This window comes from Cheilinus undulatus, linkage group 2, assembly GCF_018320785.1.
Source record: "Cheilinus undulatus linkage group 2, ASM1832078v1, whole genome shotgun sequence".
Taxonomy (NCBI): Eukaryota; Metazoa; Chordata; class Actinopteri; order Labriformes; family Labridae; genus Cheilinus; species Cheilinus undulatus.
Genome location: NC_054866.1, coordinates 35,608,412 through 35,635,154, shown reverse-complemented (window position 1 = coordinate 35,635,154; position 26,743 = coordinate 35,608,412). Strand labels below are relative to the sequence as shown.

The window sequence follows — 26,743 nt, the reverse complement described above, 5'->3', positions numbered from 1 at the left end:
CTCTGTTGTCAGAGGATGATAGTATACTGAGAAAAGCTTTGAGGTTAGGTCAGAAAATGTGAAACAGCAAGAGGTAGTCATCTCCAAGCTAAGCCCTGTGTGCCTACTACGTCCATCCGTGCACGAGGGTGTGCACGATGACTCCAGGGTTAAATCTCGAAGTACAGAGATAATTCTAGCCAGCACATAAAGCTGCTTCTGTTTCTTGTCCAATGTGGCATTGCCAAGGGTGCTGAAGCATGGCCATGACGTCACCTGAGACTTAAAGTCTGTGTTTTTCTTTGATAACAGTGATTGAAACAGAACTTATGTCAAGCAGTGCTGACTGCTATGAAACTGCCTCCCTGGTATCAAAACCCAAGTAAGAACTGTTGCACAATATTGGTAATACTGCATTCCCTGAAAACATAAATAAAGATAGAGGACCAACAATGGTGGCCAAGTGAAATAAAATTAATATTGAACCACTAAATCTTGGCCAACAAAAATATTTGGAACTGAAATGCTGAGTAGAATATGCTTGCCTGCTTGAATGCCTATAAAAAGGTTTAGACCTCCACCAGCTATGACACAACTCCAAGTGAGAGTGGCCAAGAGGTTTTACTTTAGCTGAAAACATGGAGCAGAGTAAATGACAGAAATGCTAAAGTGTCTGGATGGAAAAAAGTCCAGCTTGATAGCAGCACTAATGGAAAAGTCAGGAGCTCACCAAAACAAATGGTTTTACACTTGCTGGGAGAAAATATGTTTTCTTACTATAATTTAAACATCTCTGTTTGGATGGATAAATGTTTTCAGCAAGCACTGTAGGATTTTCAGCCTATACTCTCATGTCAGCGCTCGATCGAAGGTTAATGCTGTTGCATCAGTTCTGAAAGTTTGTCTCAGAAAAATAAAGTATTTTCTTTGTTTGTTATGAAAGTCGGCTGTAAGTTTGCCCCAAGCCTTAAAATCAATCCCAAATACAATCTCAAATCAAACTGCTTTTAACCATGGGTAAACATCTTGGAAGAAAATGGCAAGCATTAACAAGAATTTGAAATATTCAAGCCAAAAAACAAAAAAAAAATAAACATAAACACAGGCCAGACTCTCAGCTCAGGCCTTCTTCCAAAGTCTTTTCATCGAGTATGCGAACGTGCACTGCGTGACTGATCAAGTAAAAAAAAAAAAAGTCAAAAACAGTTTTTGGGAGAAGAGTGCAATGCATCATTGTCAACGCTAACCTTATTCAACTACCTTACTCTGCAGTTTTTTTGTGGCAGTCTTCTTTAGTCGAGACACATCTCTGTCTAGCCTTGAAACTTCAGCCTTATATGCAATGAGTGGAAGGGCAGAGTGTATTAAGGAAGGCAGGTCAACATGCAGATAAAAAAACATCATTTAAAGCAGATGCAACAAATGGGAAGAGCAAACAATGATAAATCTCCTTTTCTTTTTGTCAGCATCATCTTATTTACAGTATTGACTGCTGTCAGCGTATGAGAATTTCCCAAAATTCTGTACACAACAAGGTATTACTTGAAACAACTGCATACTATAGCATACAGCTCTAAGCTTAATGGTGTAGTGCAGGCAGCAGAAGCAGGTACAGTGCTGTGAAAAAGTATTTGCCCCTTTCTGATTACTGATTTTTTTCAATATTTATCACACTTAAATGTTTCGGATCATCAAACCAATTTTTATATTTTACAAATACAACCCAGGTGTCTGAATGATTATTTAATTTTTTTTTTTGGGGTTGGTTGGTTTCCAAATCTATCTGACCCTGTGTCAGAAAGAAAGAATAACCACCCTGTGTTGTAAACACCACAACCAAAGAATTTTCTCTCCATGGTTTTGTCGTTTAGTGTCAAGTAGCATGAAATTTTCTTTTGACTCTGTAGCAGCTATTTACTTTTATTCATATATTTAACCAGGAAAATCTCATTGAGATTGAACATCTTTTTCAAGTGTCCTGGCCAAGACAGGCAGCTGCACAGTTAGCAAAGTTTCAGGCAATGTGAAGCCATACAGCCAAGCATAACAGCAAACTAGAAAACAATAAGCAAATGAGTGGAAATACTGGACTACAATCATAAAAACCCCCATAGATCAGGTAGAACATCTACAAACAGATGTGTCTGCCTCCAAGTCATCCAGCCTCCTCTTAAAAGCTACGAATGAGACCAAGTCATTAAGTTTGAGGCCCTTTTGTAATTCATTCCAGCCAAAGGGAGCAGCTAATTTAAAGGCTTTTCTCTCCTGAAATTCTGTTCTGACCCTTGGGACAGACAGTAAGAAAACATCCTGAGAACAAAGAAGATAGGTTCCAGAGCTCTTCTGGCTAAAGTGGGTCAAAGATGAAGAAAGAAGACTGAGGATTATCTTGTAGGAAAGAATACACCATGTGTAGACAAAGAAGACCGTCCCACGTGTTCATACAACAAGCAGTGATGGGTGAGGGCTCTAAAGTTAGTGAGGAACCTCAGAGCTTTATGATACACAGTGTCAAGAGCATGTAAGCTCTGAGAAGATCATACAGCCAAACATACAGCCTCCACTCTTCATGGAAGGCTTTCCACAAGATTTTGTGATTGGTAGGAATTTGTGCCCATTCATTCTGTAGAGCATTTATAAGGTCAGGCACTGATGTTGGATGAGAATGCCTGGCTTGCATCTCAATTTCAAGGGTGGAGGTCATGGCTCTATGCATGCCAGTCCAGTTCTTCCACATCAAACTCATCAAACCATGTCTTTATAGTCCTTGCTATGTGCACTAGAGCACAGTCATGTTGGAATAGAAAAGGGCCTTCACCAAACTGTTACCACAAAGTTGGAAGCATAAAATTGTTCAAAATGTCTTGCTATGCTGAAGCATTAAGATTTACTTTTCTAAAACCACCAAACTTGGACTTTCCAATATATTCTATCTTTCCTATTGTTTCTGTCTCTGATCTGTTGCCCCAGTCTTAAGTGTTTACAAATATAACTTCGTCTCACCTCACATTGTAATTCTTGTTATTCTTGTTAATTTTTTAACTTATTATAATTTTCTTTTTAATGTGCACATCACATCATGTTTTGTACTGTCTTGCATCACTGAATATGACATAATAAAATAAAATTAAATGAAAAAAGATAAACTTTTCTGGCTCATCTTAAAACTTCAAGATAAGACAAATCCCTGTAAACAAAAAGCTATAAAAATATAATAGAATTTGAAAAATTAGAAACAATTATTACTGAATAGTTCAGTAGTTAAGTCATTGTTTGTGATATATTGCAACAAGACAAGAAAAACAAAAAAGAAAAAGTATTAAACATAATAGAGCTTCTGAGTAATATATGTAATAGATGCTGTCTTGTTCATGTAAACACAGAGCTGAGAACAAACAGCAAACCTAGATGGTATTTGATGTCACTGTCTTCAGACAGTAGCATATTAAGCCTTCAAGAGTCTATGCTCTAGGACACTAACTGCCAGATTATGGTCTGTATCTGGACCCATATGCTGTCCTATAAATTCCTATACAGACAGCCAATCAAATGTGTTATTCTGGTGAGGCACAGTGTGTGGAAATAACCTGCTTCTACAGAAACACACAGGAAAGTCAGGTACGTCTCAGAAACACCACAAAGAAACTGAGTTAGGGGAAAGTAAAGGCACTGGGCTCTTAAATAAGAAAAGATGACTTTTTAATTGAGAATGGATGGGCTGTTATATGTTCATTCTTCCCACAGGCATTTTAAAACTAGTGTGCCCCCTATGTTTCAAAATGCTTGTGATCATAAAATGCGGTGATGTCAAACATGACTACAAGACAAAGCACACATCTTTGAACAATCACACTGACTGAAATCTGATCTGAGGACAAAAGAAGTAAATGAAATAACAGCCCAAAATGATCAGTTGACTGTAATCCGTACACAGTCGCTCTCTGACCAGCAATGTTTCCTCACAGTTGTTTTTGGTTTGAAGTCAACATATAAATTCCTTTGCTGACAGATACAGTTTCAGCTCAGTTATAAAATGTGAACAGAACAAGTTGAACATAATTTCTCCCCTTAATAAGAGAAAGTGTGAGAGTGGGTAGAAGAGAAGGCAGAGAAAAGCACCTTTTTAAAAGTGTACAGTTTATATTGTGTTGAAATTGTTTATTATAGAAGCGCTGAAAAGTATTGAAAACTAACATTCCCTAAAATAAAGCTGTTTTTTTTTTACTAACTAGACTCTTTCCAAAAGCTGCATTTGTGTATTTTGTTTTTAAATGCATAGCTTCTTTCACAAGCAAGAAGACATTTTTGAAAAATTTATCTTAATATTCTATTTTCATTTCATCATTAAATGTTAAATGGGCTTGAGCTTGAATAGTGCTTTTCACACCACAGGCCACACTTTGTCCAAAATGTCTTGGTATGCTGAAGCATTAAGACTGTCCTTGACTGGAGATAAAGGACCTAGCTGAAAAGCTGAAGGCAGCCCCATACTATTATCCCTCCTGCACCAAACTTCAAAGTTGGCACAATGCAGTCAGGCAGGTAATATTCTCCCGGCCTCCGCCAAACCCATACTGACCCATCTATATGTTAAACAGAGATGTTGTCACTCCACAGAAGACGTTTTCACTGCTCCACAGTCCAGTGTTGGCATGCTTTACATCATTTCATCCAACATTTGACAGTAGACTTGATGATATGAGGCTTGGATGCAGCTGCTCGGCAATGGAAACCCGTTCAATGAAGCTCCTGTTGCACAGATTTTGCGCTTACACTAATGCAGTGGAAGGTCTTCAGAGATTGAATCAGTAGAGAGCTAGCTACTGTGCACCTTAGCACCCCACTCTGTGATTTTACTCTGTCTTACACTTCATGGAAGGATTGCTGTTCCACTTTCTAATAATATCACTTACAGTTGACTGTGGAATATCCAGCAGGGATTAAATTTCACAAACCAGCTTATTGCAAAGGTGGCATCCATTGCAGTATCACTCTTGAAGTCATTGAGTTCTTCAGAAGGACCCATTTTGTCTCACAAATGTTTGCAAGTGGTGGCTGCCTGGGGAGGTGCTTGATTTTATTCATGTTTTGCAGTGCATTTGATTGAAACACCCAATTCAAGAATTAACTGGTGTGACCAAGTACTTTTGTCCACATAGTGTATTTTCATTGCCAAATATGGCATCCAGGTTTGATTGGGACTTTTCGGGAGTCCTTAGTTCAAACAAATCAGTCCAATTGCTCAGAGCAGTGCCAGAGATTTTTCTTTTTTTACAGGGATTAACAGCTCTTGTAAACAACTGTCAAAATAGATATAATAATCAAAAGTTCTTGATCTTCATCAAGTACTTAAATAAAGCTGGGAATAATCCAGTAGTTGGTTTACTATACTAAAGGAGCTGGTAAATGGGCTGTTGTAAACATTTGCATTAAATCATAAATCTGTTCTATTATCAAATATTTCCCTTCCTTCCTCACCACTACAAAAATATAAACTGATGAGTGAGGAAAACAAACGTCTTTGATGTTTTTGCAGAACATTAAATAGTTCTCATACCGAGACTCATTGCTCTCATAAAGTGCCAGCTCATTTTAGTTTCAAATTCATGCATAGCATAGTTGTGTTTTACATTCCCTAAATAAATGCTTTATGATGGTGCATTGAAAAAAAGCTGAAACACTGCAGAAGAGAAGCTTTGTCAAACCCACAGCAGTCTAGGATGAAATGAGAAGAGAGTGAAAAGATAAATCCTCCATCACACAGAGTGGTTCAGCTCAGATTGACAAGATGTCTCAAACAAACATCAGGTGGTATAAAATCCATTCTCAAATAAGCTCAAACATACACGCACATATACGTAGTGAAAGAAGGTGTGTGTGAGAGGCAGCGTTATGGATTGGAGCATTAGCACCAGGGAAGTCAGTAATCCAATCACACACACATGATCAGTGCCCTTTGGCAGGAAGCGCCCTGTGAAGGGTCCCTATCTCAGGACTTCATTAAGATTAAATGAGCACATAAATAGTGCACACATGGTAATGAGAAAATGGGAGGGTTAGGAAAATGAAAGGGAAAAAAGAGAATGGAGTGAATTCAGTCATGCAAGCACTGAGACAAGAATGAGTAATAGAAAGGAATGAGTGGAAGCATGGAGAAAATGAAAAGAATTACAGAAGATTATGACTTAATATTGAATTTAATTTGGGATAATTTGTGGCTGCCGGGGTGAATGACAGTTATGCGGATTTTCATAAATTATGCAATAATAGAACAGGTGTTTCTGTAAGCCACAATGATGCAATGTGACATGATATAAATTAAGGATTAAGGAAAGGGATAAACCCTCATTTATGTAAGATAACTGCGCTATCAAAGCGTCTTAGTTTGAGTTGTCTGTTTGTAAAGTCAGGAAACTTACAAAGAAATTTTTCCTCATCTTAATCTTTTGAAGCCAACTCATAGTGACATGAGCGATGTTTCATGGACTCCAGGGAGAGTTTCCTGTCAGTCAGCTGTGTAATTTAAGAGCCGTCCTCTTTCCTGTATTGATCCTGGAGTTGCATTGAGATGTGTTGTATGATGGAGCATATCCTGATGCAACATTTATCAGGAAATATCTCTATGTGTGACAGGCAATACTGAAGCCCTGTGCAGAGAGTTTACTTTAATTAGAAATGACATTTAAAGTTAATCATTTAATATACTCATTCCCTTTGTTGCCAAGCATTAAATGAGGAGATAGATGTTACAAAGAAATCTGACCCAACCATCCCGAAGGGGCCTTTAATTGAGTCTTAAAGATTTTCATCTGAGGAAATGTCTAACTCGCGATCAAACAAGTTAACACAATGGTGGCTTCAGCCTATGGCCCATTTATGCCTCTGTAGTGTCGTGTCTCTCCTCCTGAATCCACAAAGTAAACAAGGTTACTTTTACTGGGTGAAGAAAACATCGCCTGTTGTGATGACAGCTGATTGATATCAGGTGACTCTGAGTCTTAGGTGAAGTAAGGACTTTGTGTTTATCTGCTGTGACCACAGAAACTGCCAGAGACATTTAAGAAAATACCTGAGTCTATGTGTCAGGATTTTTAAAATCTCTGTTATTAATGGAATAATTGAGTTTAGATTTTAAAGTGATATCTAAACCTTGCCAAGTTAAAAATGCACTATTCTCCCCTTTAGTTTCCCCTTCACTTTGTGGAGAAGATGAGTCAGTGGTTGATGTGTGTTTTCCCCTTTTGGAAATGAATAACCCCAGACTATCCTTCTACAGCTTTGACCAGTACTGTTGATCATTGTCAATGCAGCAAACCCACACTCACAGATGCCTTGGTGTTTACTAGGATAAACATCCCAGTTGCTTTTTTTTTGGTCTAAACTTGGGTGTCTAGTCTCAACATGACACCAGAGTTAACATGGCCTCATGCTGTCTTTAGCCAGCACCCCTTTGCAAATTACATGCTGTGGCCATGAAGCAACATCAGGACTGATCCAGGAAAATCTAAACTCTAAACAGTCACAGTCCTGCTTTGTTTTCTCTGCTCATCCCAGAATCTGTTCTCTCTTTCTCCTTAGTTGCAAGAACTATCAATTTTCCCCGAGTAACAGTGCCAGGGCCAAATTTTCTTCAAAGTCCAGGTCTGCATTGGACCCAGTCATTAACCCATTCACATATACAGTAATGTGTATAAACTTTAGGCTTGAGTGGTGCTAAGGGTTTATCACATACCAGGGCTAGGGTGAGGTAAGCTCAACACATTTTGACCTGTGTGTCGCTGAACAGCCAAGATCAAGCTGGACAATATTTCTTTTGTCCCAAAACTGCTGGTGGTTTTCAGGCCCTATGGACATCCAAATTATGACCAGAGGCTTGTGGTAACCCTACTACCTGCTCAGACGCTATCTTAGGCCATGCTTATTCGCCAGAGCCACCCCTTACTTTGCCCTAAAAGCGTGGACTTTATTTTCCCAACAGATTTTCCCATGCACCTGGTAATATGCAGACATCCAGAGCATGACTGGGGTTGTGTCAATCCTGCTTCCTGACCAATGATGCCCTCAGGCAGCTCACTACGCCTCACTTCAGCCTACATTTTTGGCCCAAACATGCCTTACACATTAGCACAGTAGTGTACATGGGATATATTTACCACCAATGTGGGCAACAGCCCATCAACAGTTTTTCGGAAGGTTTCAACATGTTAAAACCCAACATCAAAATGTGATGTTTGGTTTTTACATCAACAGAATCATGATGATGACATTAGTTATGTGTTGGGTTTCAACAACAATGAATTCTTGGGCTGTGATTCAACTAGACATTGGGTTTTGATGTGTAGATACTTAACTATTTACTTTGGAATCATAAGACTTGAGAGTTGCTGAGTTTTGACCAAGCAGCAACCTCCGGTCCTGAAAAATTATGCAGAAGTGCAAAAAATTGCTATTCTGCGAGTGTCCACTTGAGGCTGGCTGCAGGAACACTGGAAGTCCCGACCACAACACGTGTTATAAAAGCACTTTTTACAATATAAATAAACTGGTTTACAGCCTGGTTCAAAAACAAAACATGTCTCATTAACTAGTGTCTTCATGTCCTCTCACTGTATGGGGGCTGAATTTTTTTGTACCACAGTTGTTTTGATTATATTGAAGAAAAACCACACTGACTGATTGGCGTGTCTCATTTAATTGACAGGTACCTTGACAGGCAGACGCTACCTCTCTGTCAACCAGAATGCTAGCTAGCTGACAGGAAGTTGAGATAGTGGGCGGGCTGTTAGGTTGATCCAAAATTCGGTTGAGACAGCAATTTCAATATGGAAGCCGCCGCAGATTGACTTCAAAAGCTGTTTGAGTCCACCTATCGTTAGCAAACAGCTGAGGTCACACAGGCTTTGTCCAGTTCCTTTTACAGTCTATGGTTTTGACATCAACTGGATTGTGGTTATTCTCGGCTTTTTAATTTGGAAAGTTATTTTTAAAATGCCCCATATACACAGCTGACCTGGGTTTAGGCCAGGCCTGTGGCTCCTTTCCTGCACCCCCCCTCCACTCTCTGATCCCTGTTTTTGACTCTATCCACTGTCCTCCCCTATGAATAAATGTGTAGAATGTGCAAAAATACATCTTAAAAAAATCAAATGGGATTAAGCATTTGTTTCAGTCTCTTTTGGTGGGTTCATGAGTTGAAGCAGACATAGTTTTTTACAGCTTGACTTGTGTAGCTTGGTGGAAGCTAAAGGTGGAAGTTTTAAAAAAGCACCTAGGGCCAGAGATGGAATCGCTACATTGGCTAATAGTCAAATATATCATTTTCTAACCTTAGAAACATTGGAAAACTTAGGAACTGATTCACTGGAAATGCTAGCACATACTTCAGTGACAGTTATGTTAACTTTAAATTAATTTCTTTAATCTAACATTTCAAAAGCATGTCATGCAGTATGGACACACAAGAGTCATGTGAATAAAAATTCAAATGCATTGTTGTTAAACAGGTTAATGAAATCATGATACGTCTTCCACATGCATACAAATTGAATAATGTTTGCTTTGATGGTATATGCACACAGATTTCTAATGAGAAATATGCCAACTTGTAAAATTCATGAGCTTCTGGCTACTTGCACACAGTATCAACAGCTTTTCAATGCCTTTTTCCCTTAATAAATGATGACAAAGACTCTTGTGAAGTTAGAAATTTGCATACATTTTGCATGCAAAGGATTATCGTGTATGCTTAGAATCAGATCAAATAAGATTAACATCAACAATTATTCATGATGCAGTCCACACAAACCAAATGAGCACACTGCAGATCCAATTCACTCAATCTAAAGAATTTAAGAGTCAACATTTGCATGAAAAGTAGAGGGAAAAATACACCTTGCATAAGAATATATGAGAAAACATCAGCATGCATCCTTCTAGCTGACTTTTTTAAGCTTGGTTAAGTCAAGTAGGGCAGTGTCATTGAACCATGTCCAGGTATCGGATCCATGTTTTTCAAAGGATCACATCAAACCTCTGCCAAATCTCTGCAGACTTAAACAACTGTGTGCTGTAAATTCATGATAGCTGGAACTTACTGAAGTGACTCAGTCAAGATTTAAGCTCTCAGTCTGTCAAGCCCTTTAAAATGTTCTTTTAAGAAGAGCCCTGTGCTCCCCAGGAGCCCTGACATACTAGATGAACCATCTGTGCTAAACTTTGCGATGCTACAGTCAGGCTCATAACATGTTTGTAGCCAAAAAGTTCAGTCTCAGACTTTAAGTTTTTAATTGTTTGGTACTGCATGACATATCACCAGGCATTTTTAGCTGAAGTTGTGCTGAAGTTGCCTGTTGAGTAGGTGTGAGGTTCATTTTTTGTTTGGATGGAGTGGGGGCACAGAGTTTCTAACACTATCACAACAAATCACTTGCATTTACCACGGTGGTTTTCAGCAAACACCTAAATTTTCATGTGGGTGTTCGGTTGAACCTTGATGATCTGAGTATTCATTTAAGCTCATTCCCATGCTCGACACTGCTGAAAAGCGACAGAGGATCCTGAGGATATTGTTAGACTTCAAAGTACAACATGCAACTCGGTGCTTCAGGCAGTGCAGGAAAAGAATATTGTTGGTCCCATTCTCCCTTCCCCTCTGTTGAACTAGTTCACACCCCAACACTTATCACTCATTTTGATTAGCTGTCTGCCTCATAACGCTATCTAGCCTTAGGCTTTGCTAACTGGCGTCCATATGCCCACAACAGGTGTTGAAGAGGCAATAAATGAAGGCAGTAAAACAAGCAATGGTGTTCACTCTTGTTTCAAATGACACTTAAATGCCACAGCTGTGCTCCATCTTGATTTCTATCTGACCTTCCTCAGTCTGAGGTCACCGCCCTCACCTTGAAAACTGCCGCCATGCAGAAAATCCAATTTATGTCAATGAGAGAGTGAAATATGCATAGCATGTTGCCACAATAGTTATAATTAGTGGTTTTAATGGCACCATTGACCTCTGCAGCAAATGACCCAAATAATCACTCAAATGAATGGATTAATTAAATCGCAACTAAGAGTTTGTGTTGAATTATTTATTCTAACATTCAAAGCTACGCCATGCACAGCACAAGGGAACATTTTGTATCCGTGTTTTGCAGTATTTGCCATTGTTATGCGTTTGATGCATTTGATGAGATGAGCTTTCATCTTTTGAAAGATGGCAAGTGTACTTGATATGATGCTGCAGAACGGCAAGAATAGTGAAATTGACTGAAGTCTGCTCAGTAAGAAAAGGTTCTTATTAAAGTTTTATTTGTTCTCTTCAGTCCTTTGATATCGATCAAGAGATTTCATTAAGGTATATGCCTGTTTTTCGAACTTTGGAGCAGTGTCATCTAAAAAAATGGAAAAATCAAGAATTAAACAGAGTATTGATAGTGGTTTTCCTTTGGTTTTCCATGTGAGATTCATCCGTAACATGCTCCTTTTTACCTCTCGATTATGTCATATTTTCCATTGCAATGCATTGCCAGTTTAAAGTCAGCACTGTTTTTGTTGGCACCTTTCAAACAGAGACAGACAGTCTGTATTAATTAAGATAATTGAACACATGTGGACAAGGGATGAGTGTTATTTTAAATAAATAATTTAAGCAAGGAAAAAGCTACATCATAGCTGAGATTACATACGCCACTCTCTAAAAACTCAACCTACCTTTCTCTCTCTCTGCCATATTCCTTGCCTTCATACCTGCTTTGTTTCTCTGCTCCATTTGTAGGTGTCCTTGAAAAAACAGAGGAGGGGGAAGCCGCCGCACTCACGAAGGCCAAGACCCTTTACAAGTCCTGTACTAATGAGAGTGAGTCAGCAGGCATCAGGCTTTAACACAGTTTTCTCTCTTCTGTTGCTATAAAGTGAACATTTTCCTTACTGCCATCAAAGGTTATGCTTTTCTCATTAAGTTTACAGCATAGTGAAACTCAGAAAGGACTTCAAAACTACAATAAGAATAGGGATGAAATATTAGCTTGAAAAGAATTAGTGTCTCCCAGCTTAATGGGCTTGTGTTATTCTGAGAAATGCTTTCTTAAAAGGCATTCTATCCAAGATGTCCCATCAATAGCCTGCAAATTTGCATAGATTAGCCATGCTTAAGGGAAGTCGAATAAATTAATTAAAACAAGGTTTATTTCTTCCTTTAAAATCATTCCTGTGTTTGGATTTCTTAATAATACGATACAATACAAGAACACAATACAAGAACTTTATCCCCAAAGGGAAATTCAATGATAAGATAATAAGAGCAATAATAAGAGTATTTGTGGCTAAAACCGACTCTCCCCTTCATTTCAAGGTTTAATTGAGCTCCGAGGAGGGGCTCCTCTTCTTGAAATGCTGCCTGATGTGTTTGAGTGGCCCATGGCAGTGGACAACTGGGACGCCAACTATGGTAGAGTAATTCTTACCCTCTTTAAGATTGGATTAGATATACTTCACACTCCTGAGGTGAAATTTGCCTTAGGCAGTAGTGCAAGAGGCAACATAAGTCAATGCAACTAAAGGTAACATAAAAACAAACACAGCAACAGCACAGAGAAGATTTTATCTACAATCAATAGTTCTCATTTTTTCTTATTTCTCTGACAGGTAAAAGGTGGAGGCTAGAGGATATTATCGCCAAGCTGAACGAGAAATACGGAGCTCAACTCTTGGTTAACTTTTTCGTTGGCACTGATGACAGGGACTCCAATTCACACATCATTCATGTAGGTGTGCAACTGTTGTTAGAAAAGCCCTAAGGCCTGTGCTACAAAGCAGGATTTTTGTTAATGAGTAGTGTACAGTATAGTTGTAAGGCCCGGTACTAGAATTTCCTGATGTTTGGTACTATCTGTAGGTCAGATAGCTCTCGAGTGGTAAAGTCTTAAGCAGACTGGGAGTATTAAAAAGTTTTACATGAATCTCCACAAGGTGGCAGTGTGAGAACAGATGCAGGCACAGTATAAGTGGTAAAGTAGATGGTTGTCTGGCTTGAGTCATCCATTTAGTTTTACACAGCAGGCCTTGAAAGAAAAGCATGTTGACTTCCATGCACTATAACAGCAAGTCAGTTACCGAAATCGTGCTGTCCTCTGTGCAGGTGAACATACCCGTTCTTTCCCCATTGCCGATGCTGATGGTAAACCAACAGACTTGTAAAGACTAAAGATGCTATGAAAGTGTGGTAGCAGCAACACATGAAACATTATTATATTATATTGTGCAGGGCAGGCCTACATAACACAATAGGTTATGTATTAAATATTATCAAATTAAATATTAACATACAATAACAGCTTTTCCAAACCAGGGAGTCTAACCTCCAGTTTCTACATAGAACAGCTACACCGTGATCCGCCCATGAAGATTGATCTAAACAGCTGGAAAAATGTTCAAAGCATCCAGTCAACCCCAAAATACAACACAATGCACAGACTCCTGACAGTTATTCATCACTTTATCAACATTATGTCTCATCCTGTAGCACAAGCAAAAGGTCAACAGAGAGTCAGTGAGTCACAGAGCAACTACGGCGCCATTGATGAAGAAAAGTGAACCTTTGAGGTGGAATACAAAAGAATTTTACATGAAACTACAAATCCTTTGTAGAAAACATAAACCTCTTTTACTTCGTAATGTACTCACCCATGGTGGAAGCAATAAATAATGGAATCATGTCAAAATGAATGTCAGATCTGGACATACCGGTAGTCGAGTGGTTAAGGCGCGAATCAGTGTCAGTTTCATGTATTAGGATATTACACGTGGTATCTCTATCAAGTTGAAATTGTGACAACACCATTAAAGAGGTAACTTGAGATTTAATTCTGGGTTTTTAGTTTGTATGATGAAGGTGGCTTACTTTCAACCAGAGTAAATCACCATGCTGAAGCCTAACCTGCTGTGGAGTAGGTTTTGGTCAGGATAATGTTGGCGATAAGAAATCAACCTGTATGAAACGTACCTGCTGATCTGTCAGACCTCGTGACCACAGAGCTCTGTGAGCTGACTGAGAGGAAGGAGAGAAACCAGCAGACACTTTCCTTTCTGGTTTTTCATTCTAAATGAAATCATCAAAGCCTCACAGTTATCACCCCACACATTAGATAAGAATAAAATAAGCTTACCTACCTCATAAATTATGTTTTCAAAATTATTTTTCTACTCCATACACCATCAGAGCTGCTGTAGAAAAATTACATACCACCGGGGACAGTAGCAGCGGGGGAGTTTGACTGGGGCGGTACACCTGTCAGACAATAACACGGGTCTCCTGAGGCAAGCGGGGGGACAGAAATTTCCCATGGATAAGAAGGGTAAAAGCTTGCTTGATCTTCATTTCCAGCTTCTGTCGTACTTCTGCTCCAAAGTGGAGTATGCCAATGTGAGAAAGACATACTTGATGTTTTTGCAATGCTCAACAAAACTCTATCTGAAAGAAAAAGGGCAGTTACATGCTAGTTACATATAATGCCACTTTGCAGCTCCGCCATATCTTCTGCTTGCTTGTGAACCACAGCAACAGAAAATGAATGCATTATACTGGAGATGGAGTGGATATGTATTAAGCAGTAGATTATACTGCAGTTATTGTAAAGAAGAAAAGAGATGAGACATTATAGGAAGGGGAATTTATGGTCACTGAATCAGTTGTGGAAAAAGACAGAGAATTTTTTTTCTAGCAATACCAGAAACAAAGTTGCAGGTGATAAAATGCTATTCAGCGGACCAAACACGAGGCTTGCAGTCTGTACGTTTCAATGGTTACATTTTAGAGAAAGAACATGCCAGGCTACCTACACAGGCCTCTGCGTAAGCACAGAACCTATGACATACACTGCTGTGTTAACTCATAGAAGCACAAATCAGCCTTTAAACCACTAGGCATGCTAAGTAAGAAAAAAATAATCAATAGGAAAAAATGGGATCAATTCATATGTAATGTGCACTAATGATGATAAAGTTTCGTTCTAAATCTTGATTTCCCCATTCAAACTCTCTGATGTTCTTCCTCCATTTGCCTTTGCTGTGATGACTTTAGTCACAAGTTTGATTTCTTCATATTCATACCAGTTTGTGGTCTGTGAAATATGACAATCTGCTGACAGTAGACCTGTTTATTTGTATAACTGGTCCTTTGCTGCAAATGTGGCCTTTTCTATTTACGGGGCCTATGAAAGTATGTGTTCCCTTGTATATTTAACCTTTTTATTGATTTTATAAATCAATAATGGTCAATATAATTGTTTTTTTTTTTTTTTTGTCAAAAAACCTCTAAAATGTCAAAGTGAAAAAGATTTCTACAAAGTGATATCAATTAAACAAAAATATGCAAGGTTAAATATGTGCCGGCATTCAAATTTAATGTGTTTCCTTAGCAAATGCACATTTGGCTGCAATCCCAGCTGGATATGTCTCAGTCAGGCTTGCACATCTGGACACTGCAATTTTACTTCATTCTTCTTTGCTCAAGCTCTGTCAGGTTGCACAGGGATTGGATATAAAAAGTCTTTTTCAAGTCCAGCCACTAATTTGCTATTGATTCGAGATCTGGGCTTTGTTGCATTTAAACGATTTCTGCATAGCTTTCGTCGTATCCTTCGAGTCATTGTCCTGCTGTAAATTAGTTTCCTCCTAAGCCATAGTTCTCTTGCAGGCTTAATAAAATTGAACACCAGGATTTTCCTATATTTTGGTGGCATTCATTTTCCCCCCTGCCTTTGGAAGCCTTCCAGGGCCGGCTGCTGAGAAGCATTCCAACAGCATGACGCTGCCACTATAGTGCTTCGCAGTGGGGATGATGTGTTTGCAGTGATGTGCAGTGTTTGGTGTCGGCCTAACATACCATCTCTTTACCAGTTGCCATCATTTACAGACTTGCAGTACAACTATTCCATGCCTGTAGCTACCGCCTCGTTCTCCTCAAATGACACTGATTGGTCCGGTCATTCTCTGACCGGGAACAAGCATTTCAGCTTGAAGCTTTGCAAGATGGATCTGTCTAGTAATGCAAAGTGCAACCAACAAGCATAGCATTTGTTAACCTATGTGGTGGGGAAAGAGAGGCTGTGATATGATCGCAAAAGTACCACACTTTGTTGGAGTGTGCTTAGTCCCACTTTCCAGTATTACAGTGTGAACACAAATGACACAAGGGAGTGATGCAACAATGTCTCATTTTATCATCTGATTTGAAACAAGGCAAACAAACCACAGTTGGGAATACATCCTTAATGAGCTGATAACAAGCTTAGTGCAACTGTTTAGTGTGATCACATTTGAATTAGTGAAGCCAGAGATACCTTGTATATGCTGAGCTGGCTTTGTAGTACAGGCCTTAGGTTTCTGTCTCTGCTCTGAAAACTCATAATCTTACACATCATGTCCAAGCAGCTGGAAAATAATGACCTTATGATGTCTTCTTTGCCAGTTTGACCAGCAGACAAACCTTGGCCTCTTGTCCAGAGATTACTATGCTTGCACAGGACCTTACGCAGAGGTAGGCAAAAGGTTGACACACACAAACATCAACACACTTGTAATAAAATTTCAACTGTGAACCAGTAATGGGTGAAAGAGCTCCATGTGTTCATTTGAACCAGTGCCACTGAGTCTGGGTTTCATGTCCCCTTGAGTTTTTTTTTCCAGGAAATGTGGTGCCTGACAAACGATGAGGGCATCAGTGGAAACATCAGAACTTTAATTAACTTTGTGTTTATTTGCATGCTTACATGACTTTGCAAGCGTGTGTGTATGTAATAAATAAAAATGCACTCAAAGGCAGCAAGTGATGATTAAACTGGAAGGGGGGCAAAACAGAGCAGATTTGGTTGCACCTCAATCCAGACCAGATGTGTGTGTTTAAAGCAGACATCCTCTGCTCTGGTTCTGCTTTACAGTTTACCGAGGAGTCTAGATTGATATGCAGCAAGCAGCACTCAACTGCACTTTGCTTGAGGGGGTTGGATGTCTGTGTGTGTGTGTGTTTTTTTTTGCAAGTGCATGGATCCTTGGGTTTTTTGGTCACTGGTTGAATCCAAACCGGTGACCTCCTTTCCTTCCTGTTTAGTAAAGATATAAATATCCTGAGTGTATGCATGTGTGTTTTTGACAGGCATGTCGAGCCTACGAGCAGTTCATGATTGACCTGGCTAAGCTGATCCGCACTGACCGTGGCCTAGACACCAACGAAACCAGCATCAGGGAGGAGGTCACACGAGTTATGGACCTGGAGAGAGACATCGCTAATGTAAGAGTGCATTCACATGTTGCATTTTTCCAGAGGATGTCAAAACAGTATGTCAGTTGTACGCCTTCCCCTGTTCTTTAACACTGAAAATGCCAGAATCCCTAACATACTAGAAAGATTGTGAGAGGTATTCTTACTGTTACATTACAAACTCTGTTATCTCTGATGATAGATACCCAATACAAACAGAATTACATTAATTGTGTTGGGATTTCTCTTCAAAATTAGATATCAAAAAATGTATTCTGATTCATGTAGATATGGGGGTCGAGTTGTCCTGATCACTGGAGAGTTTGGACATGACTTTTCTGATTTACACAATATGGACAAAAGTTTTTCACAAGATTTTGGGAGTTTTCTGTTTGAATTTGTGCCCATTCATTCTGCAGAGTATTATGAGGTCAGGCACTGATATTGGACAGGAAGGCCTGGCTCGCAATCTCAGTTCCACTTCATCCCAAAGGTGCTTGATGGGGTTGAGGTCAGGGCTCTGTACAGGCCAGTCCAGTTCTTTCCCACCAAACTCCTCAAACCATGTCTTTATAGTCCTTTGTGTACTGAAGCACAGTTATGTTGGAATAGAAAAGAACCTTTCCTGTGGAGCTATTATTGTTGCAAAAGTATTTGTAAATGCCTACAAAGATCCGTGCACAAATCTGCAAATGTGTTGGCAGATTTGAAAATTCAGCACAAATCCACAAGTGCTAGCACAAATCTGCAAATATGTGTTCAGATCTGCAAATATGTGTGCAAAGATCTTTATTTCAGGCCAGAATCCACGCATGTGGAGGTGGGAGTGGATGACAGACGCTGTGGTAGAGGGAGTCTTTACTAGTTTTATCAGCAATAAGGAGAGGTAGGCTGGTGATGCACAGGTCAAACCTCGAAGCTTAACTTAATATATAGTTTAACAGAGTCAGTGAAAACTCTCCTTTTTATTAGATAGTGGATTCCTCCCTGCTGTACACTGGGGGCAAAGAGACATCCCGCTGGCTGCGTTTGTGCTCCAGGTTCAGGATCAGCCCACTGGGCAGAGCCAGGTGACTCTGAGGTCTCTAATTTCAGAGTTTTCTCTGGTAGCCACAGCAGAACTTTAACTATCGATGATGTTTTTATGTTGGGATTTCCTTACTCACGGGACTGAAGAGTGATTTTCTATTTTAAGGGCAGCTGACAGAACCATCGGCATGATATCAGAGCAAATAATCAAAATATAAAAAATGTCTTTTTAGTGTGAACTGTCACGGATTGAAATTTATATTTTGTTAGGTCGGCCCTTTTTGATCACACATTGAAGCAAATTTTCAAATCCTACATATTTCCTGGCCTGAGTGATTAAATTCTTGAGCAGTGCATAAGAGTTACCAGCAAAAAGTTAATAAATAAATGAAGAAAGAGACTCCAGACTGCTAGACTCCAACCCTGCGCCGCATGATCCCCAGGTCACGTCACTGCCACTCAACCATTCCATCTACCCATTAATAATTGCGTTATTATGTAATTTAAATGTATCAGCATTGTTCAGTGCCATCTACCGTACCTGCTCAAGAAGAGCAATCTTTCCCTTCCCTGGTTATTAATACAAATATAAATGTTACAGACCAATCTATCGATCACCCGGCTCATATAGCGTCATAATGGTGATTTCTGTCAAAAAAATAGAACACAATGAACCCCTGTCTGGTATCACCGCTGTGATACGATTTTGGAGAAAAGGAAGTCATTACTTTCTTCAATCTTTCAATGAAAATATGAATAATAACAATATAATATAATAATGTTTTTCCTTTCACGCTGACTTCTCTAGAGCCTTTACTAAGTCTTAACTGCTGCCTTCTGTGTGATGCCTATGCGATGAGGAAGGCAGCCTTGCCTGTGAGCCTGTGCTGAGGGAAACAGACCTGGTCCTTAGGCTTACGGATCTGAGTACATATTTGCGGATCATGCGCGGTACAAGTGTTGCAAAAGTCATGCGTGTATGACAGCCAATTTGGAGGCAGATTTCAGTTGTAACTAATGGCTTGTGAGGATTTTTACAACTTGAAGCAAAAAAAGAGTGAGTTTTCTGAGTTTTCTGAACCGAAATGAACTAAGTCCACAATTACAAATTGGTCTACATATTTGCAGATTAGTGCATGCATTTGTGGATCTTTGTATGAATTTGCAAATCTCTGCACACATTTACAGATCTTTGCACACATTTGTAGATCTGTACACACATTTGTGGATGTGTGCACGCACTTCTGGATTTGTGGTGATTCTGTTTGTGTGTGTGTGTGTGTGTGTGTGTGTGAGATAGAGAGAGAAAGCGGGAGAGATAGAGGGGAAAAATATGACAGGAAACACTTCACCCTCAGTGTGAGACTTTTTAAGAAGGAAACTTTGTGGGTTTCTGTCACAGTCCATCTTGACTTCACTCGTGCACTCAGGTTGTGCGTCTTAAGCAAGTCAGTCGCACAGTATGAGTTGACATTCTGCAACGACTGTCGTATGGTCGGCTTGAAATCGCACAGTGTACACCCGGCTTTAGCAGTCATTGACCCACTCTGTGGCCTTCTGCTTTGTGGCTGAGATGCTGCTGTTCCTAAACACTTCCACTTTCTAATAATATCACTTACAGTGGGCTATGGAATATCCAGTAGGGATCCAATTTCACGAACCGTCTCATTGCAAAGGTGGCATCCAGAGTCACTGAGATCTTCAGAAGGATCCATTTTGTATCACAAATGTTTGCAAATGAAGACTGCATGGCTAGGTGTTTGATTTTATACACCTGTGGCAACAAGTTTGATTGAAACACCTGAATTCAATAGCTAACAGATTGGGCCAAATGCTTTTGTCCATGTAGTGTACTGTATACTGCAGTGCTGTTACTACCTACTGTCATCAGTCTTAGCACTATTTTCACTCTAACGGCACAGAGCCATTTGCTCAGTTTGCTTTAAAACATTTTTTTTCTAGTAATTGATCCAGAAAAATGTAACTACATCAAGGCATATTTTTATAATTTGTATAGTTAATATTATTTTTGATGGTATTATAATTACTTATAATTAATAAATTACAATTAATATTTTCTACTGTTGTCTTTAATTCAAACTCGTTATTTTTGTCAGTGCTGCTTTTGCATGTTTAGATGGACTTTTCTGTACTAAAATAATTAATTTGTAAATTATGAGGTAAATGCGGTTCATGAAACCATGAATGAAATGTTTTAATGAGAGCCAAAAGAATGTTTTTGATGAGTCTCTCTTCATAACAGCTGGGGTTGAAACTGTAATTCAAACCAGCCCTTGATCAGCACCACAGTGGCACATTTATCCTGACTATTGACAGCCTGAAACCTCCTCAGTTTGGTTTGATTAAACTACTTAACATTTAAAATTGCTCCTACAGGCAGCATTAGTGGGCCACACAATACACGATGATCATGCTGGTTGACTGGTTGAATCCACCCTTCCAACCAGAGTCAGCACTGGGTGGTTCTTAAGATTTTCTTGGCAGACTGCCCTGTAGTGTGTGGTAAATTTAGAGTAAATTTTTCCCACTCCTAATCAGAGGTGCTCTCAATCGACTTGTAAACATTAAACATGTTCAATATTTACAACCAGAAATCCTGTTGTGTGGGATGAACATGAGGAGTGCTGAGCACATATGAGCAGAACTGTGTAGTAATTATATTTTCTTTGCCTTTTGTGCTTTTCTTGAAATAAAATTTTAAGTTTAAATACAGACACTAAAGGGAAAGTCATGGAACCAGCAGTGTTGCAAGTTTTGATTCAGCAAAGGCGTATGTATCGCAAATGTGAAAACAGTGAAATTACTGCCATGGTCTTTCTAGTATTAAAGGAATTTCTTTTAGAAAGTAACAGAGAAAAAACATCTTTTCCCCACAGTTTGTTTTGTAACTTCTCATCTACCTCAGCTTGTCATAACAGGAGGGATGGCCTATGACCTTTAACTTGTCCATTTGTAGCCTAAACCTCTCTGACTCTGATGTGTTTGTGATTTCTAGTCAGGAGCAGCTGCTGTGTAAAACAAGTCGTTAACCAGCCTGATCCCCACACAGCAACTTTCCACAGACATCAACAGGTTTCCACAGTTTGTCATTCAGTGCCGGTCCACTCGCTGCCATGCTTGACTTCCCTTGCACTCGACTGGTGGATTTTATAAGCCCGTCGCTGCTCCAGCTCTGACATTTACAGACCTGAAGCCTCCCTGGGACTCCAGATATGTTTGTTGCTGCTGGACCTGCACGGCAATTGTGTACACGTGTCAGAAAAACAGGAGGGTTATGTTGTGACAGCTTTTTTGATTTTCTACCTCTCTGTTTGCTCTCTCCAAGGCCACTGATACTCCAGAGGACCGTAACAATCCTGTGTTGCTTTACAACAAGATGGAGCTAGGTGATTTGAACGCCAACTTCACCCTCGAGGTTGAATCGCAGGTAAAAATAGACCTTTATCTATCAGAATTTCCTGTGTATTACCCTCTTAGCACTGTCAAACATTTTTCCTTTCATTTTCTTTGTGCTCTTGGACTCCTAAAGGTATTTGACTTCAGCTACTTCACAGCTAAGATAATGGATACAGTCAACATCAGCGTTCCCGACTCAGAAAAGGTCATCAACTACTCCCCCAACTATTATCGAAGACTCAGCCTCATCTTGGCGAGATACACCAAGAGGTATTTGTTTGTGTGAGTGTGTGATTTTGAGTGTGCATCATTGCATGAGCCTATTTATGAGTGTGTGCCTGCGTGGGCGGATTAGCGTTGCATACAATAAAAACAGCTGTTCACCCATTACTGGTACATCGTAGCTCTGTGTGAGTAATAGGTCTTTGAACATCCTTTCTCTCCACACAGAGATCTGCAGAACTACATGGTGGGCAGATTTGCTATGAACAATGTGATGAGCCTGAGCAGAGCATACAGGGATACCAGGAAAGCTTTCCGCAAGGTACACTGCACCTGTCAGCAGATAAACATGAAGAGCAGCTACAATTTTGGTGTTAAAGATCAATTCTGACATTGCAATTCATGGAGCTGACCTGCAAGCACAGCTAAAAATAAACTTGTGGGTGCCATGGCTCCAATAAAAACCAGATGCCCACGCTCAGCTCCATTCATATTACTTCTGCGTATTTATAACTCTTTTTAATCCTACTCGTCTTCCCAATCCAATGATTTCCCTCCTGCCCTATTTCTTGTAAACCTAAATGTACTAGCAATGCACAGTGAAGATGCAAAGAAAGAATTGCCGTGAGCCCTTTTAACCAATATGCTGAGTTTCTTTAAATGATCTTCCTGCAGGCTATGTCCGGTACCACATCAGAGGCGGCAGTGTGGCGACAGTGTGCACTCTATGTGAACAACAACTTGGAAAACGCCGTAGGACGTCTGTACGTGCAGGAGGCCTTCTCTGAAAAAAGCAAAGAACTGGTTAGTAGGGGTGGTTGGTGCGTTACTATTAGATACGGTTACATTTAAAGCTACTATGAGGAGTTTTAACGGTTATGAAACAGACTGAAATTAACACTGATGACTCTAAGTGACCAACAAAAACAGGAGAGAATGTCAGCCATAAGATTGATTATTTCTATCTAGTATCTTTTGAGGCTTTGAGATCTATTGCCAAGGGGTGCAGACGTAGTGTTCAGCAGCAACTTGCTAAAAAAAAGTTGTTTATTTGAACATTTTCCATGGCAAAGATTCTTGATGGGAACGGAGATTGAGAACCAGGCATTAAAGACCAGTTCTTTATTTCTCTGACCTTGGAAAGCTGATGAATTGGCCAGATTCCATGTCCATCATCAGGCAAATCCATCCTGAAAAGCTCCAATCTGAACTGTTTGTGCCTAGTCTAAAAAATTAACAGACCAATCAGCATCATCAAAGGAGGAAAAGGCCGTGGCTATGGGTACGGTTTAATTGCACTCTAAGCCGGTAAGCAATGGCTGCTGTAGCGAAAGTCATTTGCTAAGATAAAGCTATAGCGGCTGATTCACAGAGAGGAGTCTGTCTTCAGACCATACATCTCCGACAGCCATTCTCACAGACTGGTCATCCGAGAAGCCGTCTCTTTCTGAATGGAAATACATGCTGAAACTTCAAATAAACTTCCAATGAGACCATGTAAGAATTAAATTAAAGGTTAGTATACCAAAAATTAAAAAGCAAAAAACCTCACCTGCAAAACCTGAATATGAAACATTTAATAAAGCTGACTAAACAATCTGCATACAGTTAAAAAAAGCTTGTTCTCCATGAAAACATTTTAAGGCAGCAAGCATAGCTCATGTAGCTCTGTAGCTGTATAAGCAGATGGCCTGGTAGTTAGGTTACAGCCCATGGTTGGGGCAGCCTGGGTTCAAGTCTGGCTTGCACCCCCTTTACTATACATCATTCCCCACTATCTCATCCCTGTTTCTGACTATCAACTGTCCTCTCTCTCCATACAAGGCAAAAAAAAAAAATCCCCAAAATAAATCTGAATAAAAAGAAAAAAGACTCCACCCTTCCCAAACATTTTGTATGGGCGGTTGACTAGATTGATGTGAACATATCCCATATTTTGTGAAACAGCCTATCTGGTGGGTCAGGTTAACATTTTTCAAACACCTAAAATCAATAACTGATAAGCCTATCAATACTGCTATTGAGTCCTGTGGGTTCTGTGATCTATCATCATTTTATCTCACCACTGGTGCAAAACACTGATCAGCTCTTGCAAGTGAGAACGTCATCACTTGTATAAATTCTAAGATACAATAAAACGTGTGCCTTTTGGAGTGAGTTATTCTAGTTATGGTTAATGAAGTGTGAGGTCACAAAGGTTTAAATGTCAGAGGAGGTAGATCTATCAGTTGCTTGTGAACAGCAGGTGCAGCAGTTATTTGTGCTTAAGCACCGCTTGTGTACTCCAGTTAAGGACCACAGACTGGCTTACACTTGAGACGGAACATAGTAATGAGGCTTGAGCACTTTGCTTGCATGGGCTTTAAAATGTATTTGCTTTGGTATATTCTCTGCCCCTCTCTGCTTTCACATCCTGAGGCTTTCTAAAAACAACAGGATAAGTTGTTAGACACCTGTTTTCTTTTGCCTTGCTCCATTGATTGGTGTCTCTGTGTGGTGATGCTTGATATGTTTCCAAAAGCTGAAGTTTCTCTGCAAAGCCAATTTAAAGATGGAAGTACGTCTGGTTGCTCTGCCGTGTCATCTTGTCATGAAACTTGTCTTTGTGTGTTTTGTTGTGTTAGCTTCTTCTCCATTAGTTTCTTAATAGCAATTATAGAACAGTTCTAAAAAAATGGCTGCCTGGACTTATTTCTCTGTGCTCTATACCAAACACTGATATTAGAAATTTGATGGCTCAACATTAATACTGATATAATTACTGTAACAACTGCCAGTTTCTGCATAGAAGAAAGACAGGAAAAACAAATAAAATTTCCCTTTTCAACCCTCATCTGACCTTACTCCATGACACTGTCTCGAGTCCAAATAAGAAGAAAACCTAAAATGGCAAATGGGTTCAAATCTAGGCATCTGTTAAGGTTTGACATACACACTATGACGACTTAGTCATAGTTAATCTCTGGAGACGTAACTTAAAGTGCAAAAGTTATTTAACGAAGGGTAATAGGGGTGTGAATCTCTCCTTCTCAAGACGATTCGATTCGAATCTCAATTCACAGACTACGATTCGATTCACTGACGATTCATTAAAACACAGAACGATTCGGTCCGATCCAATTTCATTTGATCTAGTACAATCTGATTATAGAATCAAAATTACTTTTTGCTTTAACAAAAATTAGTAAAAAAGGGGAAAACAAGATAATTTCATAATAATCTAAGTTTATTTGATCTTATTTATAAAACAGACTAAATGCCAGGCCTCCTGTACAAACATTCTGAAATTATGTTTAAGAAAGTTTTCATCACACTCAGGTGCCCAAGTGTCTTACTTTTACATTAAATTGGGAGATAAATATTAAAATGAGTTTTTACTGGTACACGTTCATCCTTCTGCACTTGTAACTTCCTTAGCATTATTAGTCCCGATAACAGTACAATCTAAATATCAAAATTTCCAAAGAAGCACAAATTAAAATGAATTTGAATTCACAAGGAGATTTGGATAGACAGAGCTCTGTGTGTCTGCTTGTACAGGAGAACAAGGGGTTAAAGTAATACTGAAAACAATTGAAACAGCTTTCTATACATTTTTTTTCCTTTCTTAATTCCTCTTAATGTGAGTATCCAGTCTACATGTCACAAAAACAGTGTTATTCCTTTCTCTGTGTATCTGACCGTTCTTGATTGTTTTCATTCTTGTATTAATTCACTGAAGAACAGCTGATCTCCAGCTCAGTGAAGTCCTCTCTGTTTAATATCATATCAGCAGGCTCAGATGTATTGATTATGCCACCAAATCAATCAGTTCCAACAATATGTTACGGTTGTAAACCCTGTGAATAAAGGGGCTGTTGTTACCTGGTGGTAACTGAAAAGTTTTAATTCAGAAAAGTGTTTATGTTCGGGTCTGCTTGTGCTACGTTTAGCATTAGCATCTTAGCTAAACTTTAGCTCCGTCGTCTCAACAGATGAGATTTCTAAGCTGCCGCAGTTCTTAATTGTTTTTCTCCAAAATGTACAGACGGGCAGACATTTTGAAAGTTATCCTTCCTTCATACAAAGTCCACATGACTTTTTCCTGAGGTGCACAACTGTACCTGAAAGAGCTGAAAGCTGCTAATAAAGGTGTGCCTGTTATCATGCCCACACCACCTACACTGTTAATCCCTTCTCTCATCACGCATTTATGTGTGCATGTGCAATCTTTGGCTCATGATTGAGTGAACATGTGCCAGACTGTTTGTGTGACTGGACACATCTGTTGTAACGCTGAACGTCTCTCACAGTAAATCTCTGTCATCTTCTGGACCTTTGCCCACTCAAGCATGTAGATCTCACATCGCACACTGTGTAAATGAGCCGGTGTGTGTGTGTAAAAGTGACACACATCTCTTTAGAGAGAGCATATCATCACTCCTTTCCAAGAATCCACAACCCTATAAACAGTATACATGTGTGTAAATGTGCTGATCCAACTTGCCGCAGGCATATATGATCGGTAGTGAAATGCAATGAAGTATATGAATACAAACACTGCACTTTAGCATATGAAGAAGGTTCTTAAACTCTACTTACTAACTAGGGTTTTCACAATCAGAATTTTTAACCATGATACAATGCAAGAAATTATCAAATAATAAAAACACAAACCTAAGGCACAATTCAAGACCTGTTACAGAGGCGCTGGAGCACCCCTAGATTTAATCACAGCCTCCCTAAAACAATAATAACAGGAGCAAGTGGCCCACCAGAGTGGAGTAGAGTTTTCTTTTAAATTCGACAAGAATGTTGCAAATATCTCAATTTTAAACTTTTAGAGAGCAAAACACTGCA

General features: G+C 39.4%; 1 protein-coding gene across 1 annotated transcript in view; it reads left to right on the top strand.

The window, feature by feature from the left end:
• Window positions 1-26,743, top strand: part of LOC121523028 (neprilysin-like) — a 78,388-nt gene that overhangs the window by 27,228 nt on the left and 24,417 nt on the right. The window contains exons 5-13 of the mRNA XM_041807762.1: window positions 11,756-11,836; window positions 12,332-12,427; window positions 12,625-12,743; window positions 16,448-16,516; window positions 17,132-17,266; window positions 21,612-21,713; window positions 21,816-21,952; window positions 22,133-22,226; window positions 22,580-22,708. Coding sequence (XP_041663696.1) covers window positions 11,756-11,836; window positions 12,332-12,427; window positions 12,625-12,743; window positions 16,448-16,516; window positions 17,132-17,266; window positions 21,612-21,713; window positions 21,816-21,952; window positions 22,133-22,226; window positions 22,580-22,708 — 962 coding nt within the window. The remainder of the gene's footprint in view (window positions 1-11,755; window positions 11,837-12,331; window positions 12,428-12,624; window positions 12,744-16,447; window positions 16,517-17,131; window positions 17,267-21,611; window positions 21,714-21,815; window positions 21,953-22,132; window positions 22,227-22,579; window positions 22,709-26,743) is intronic.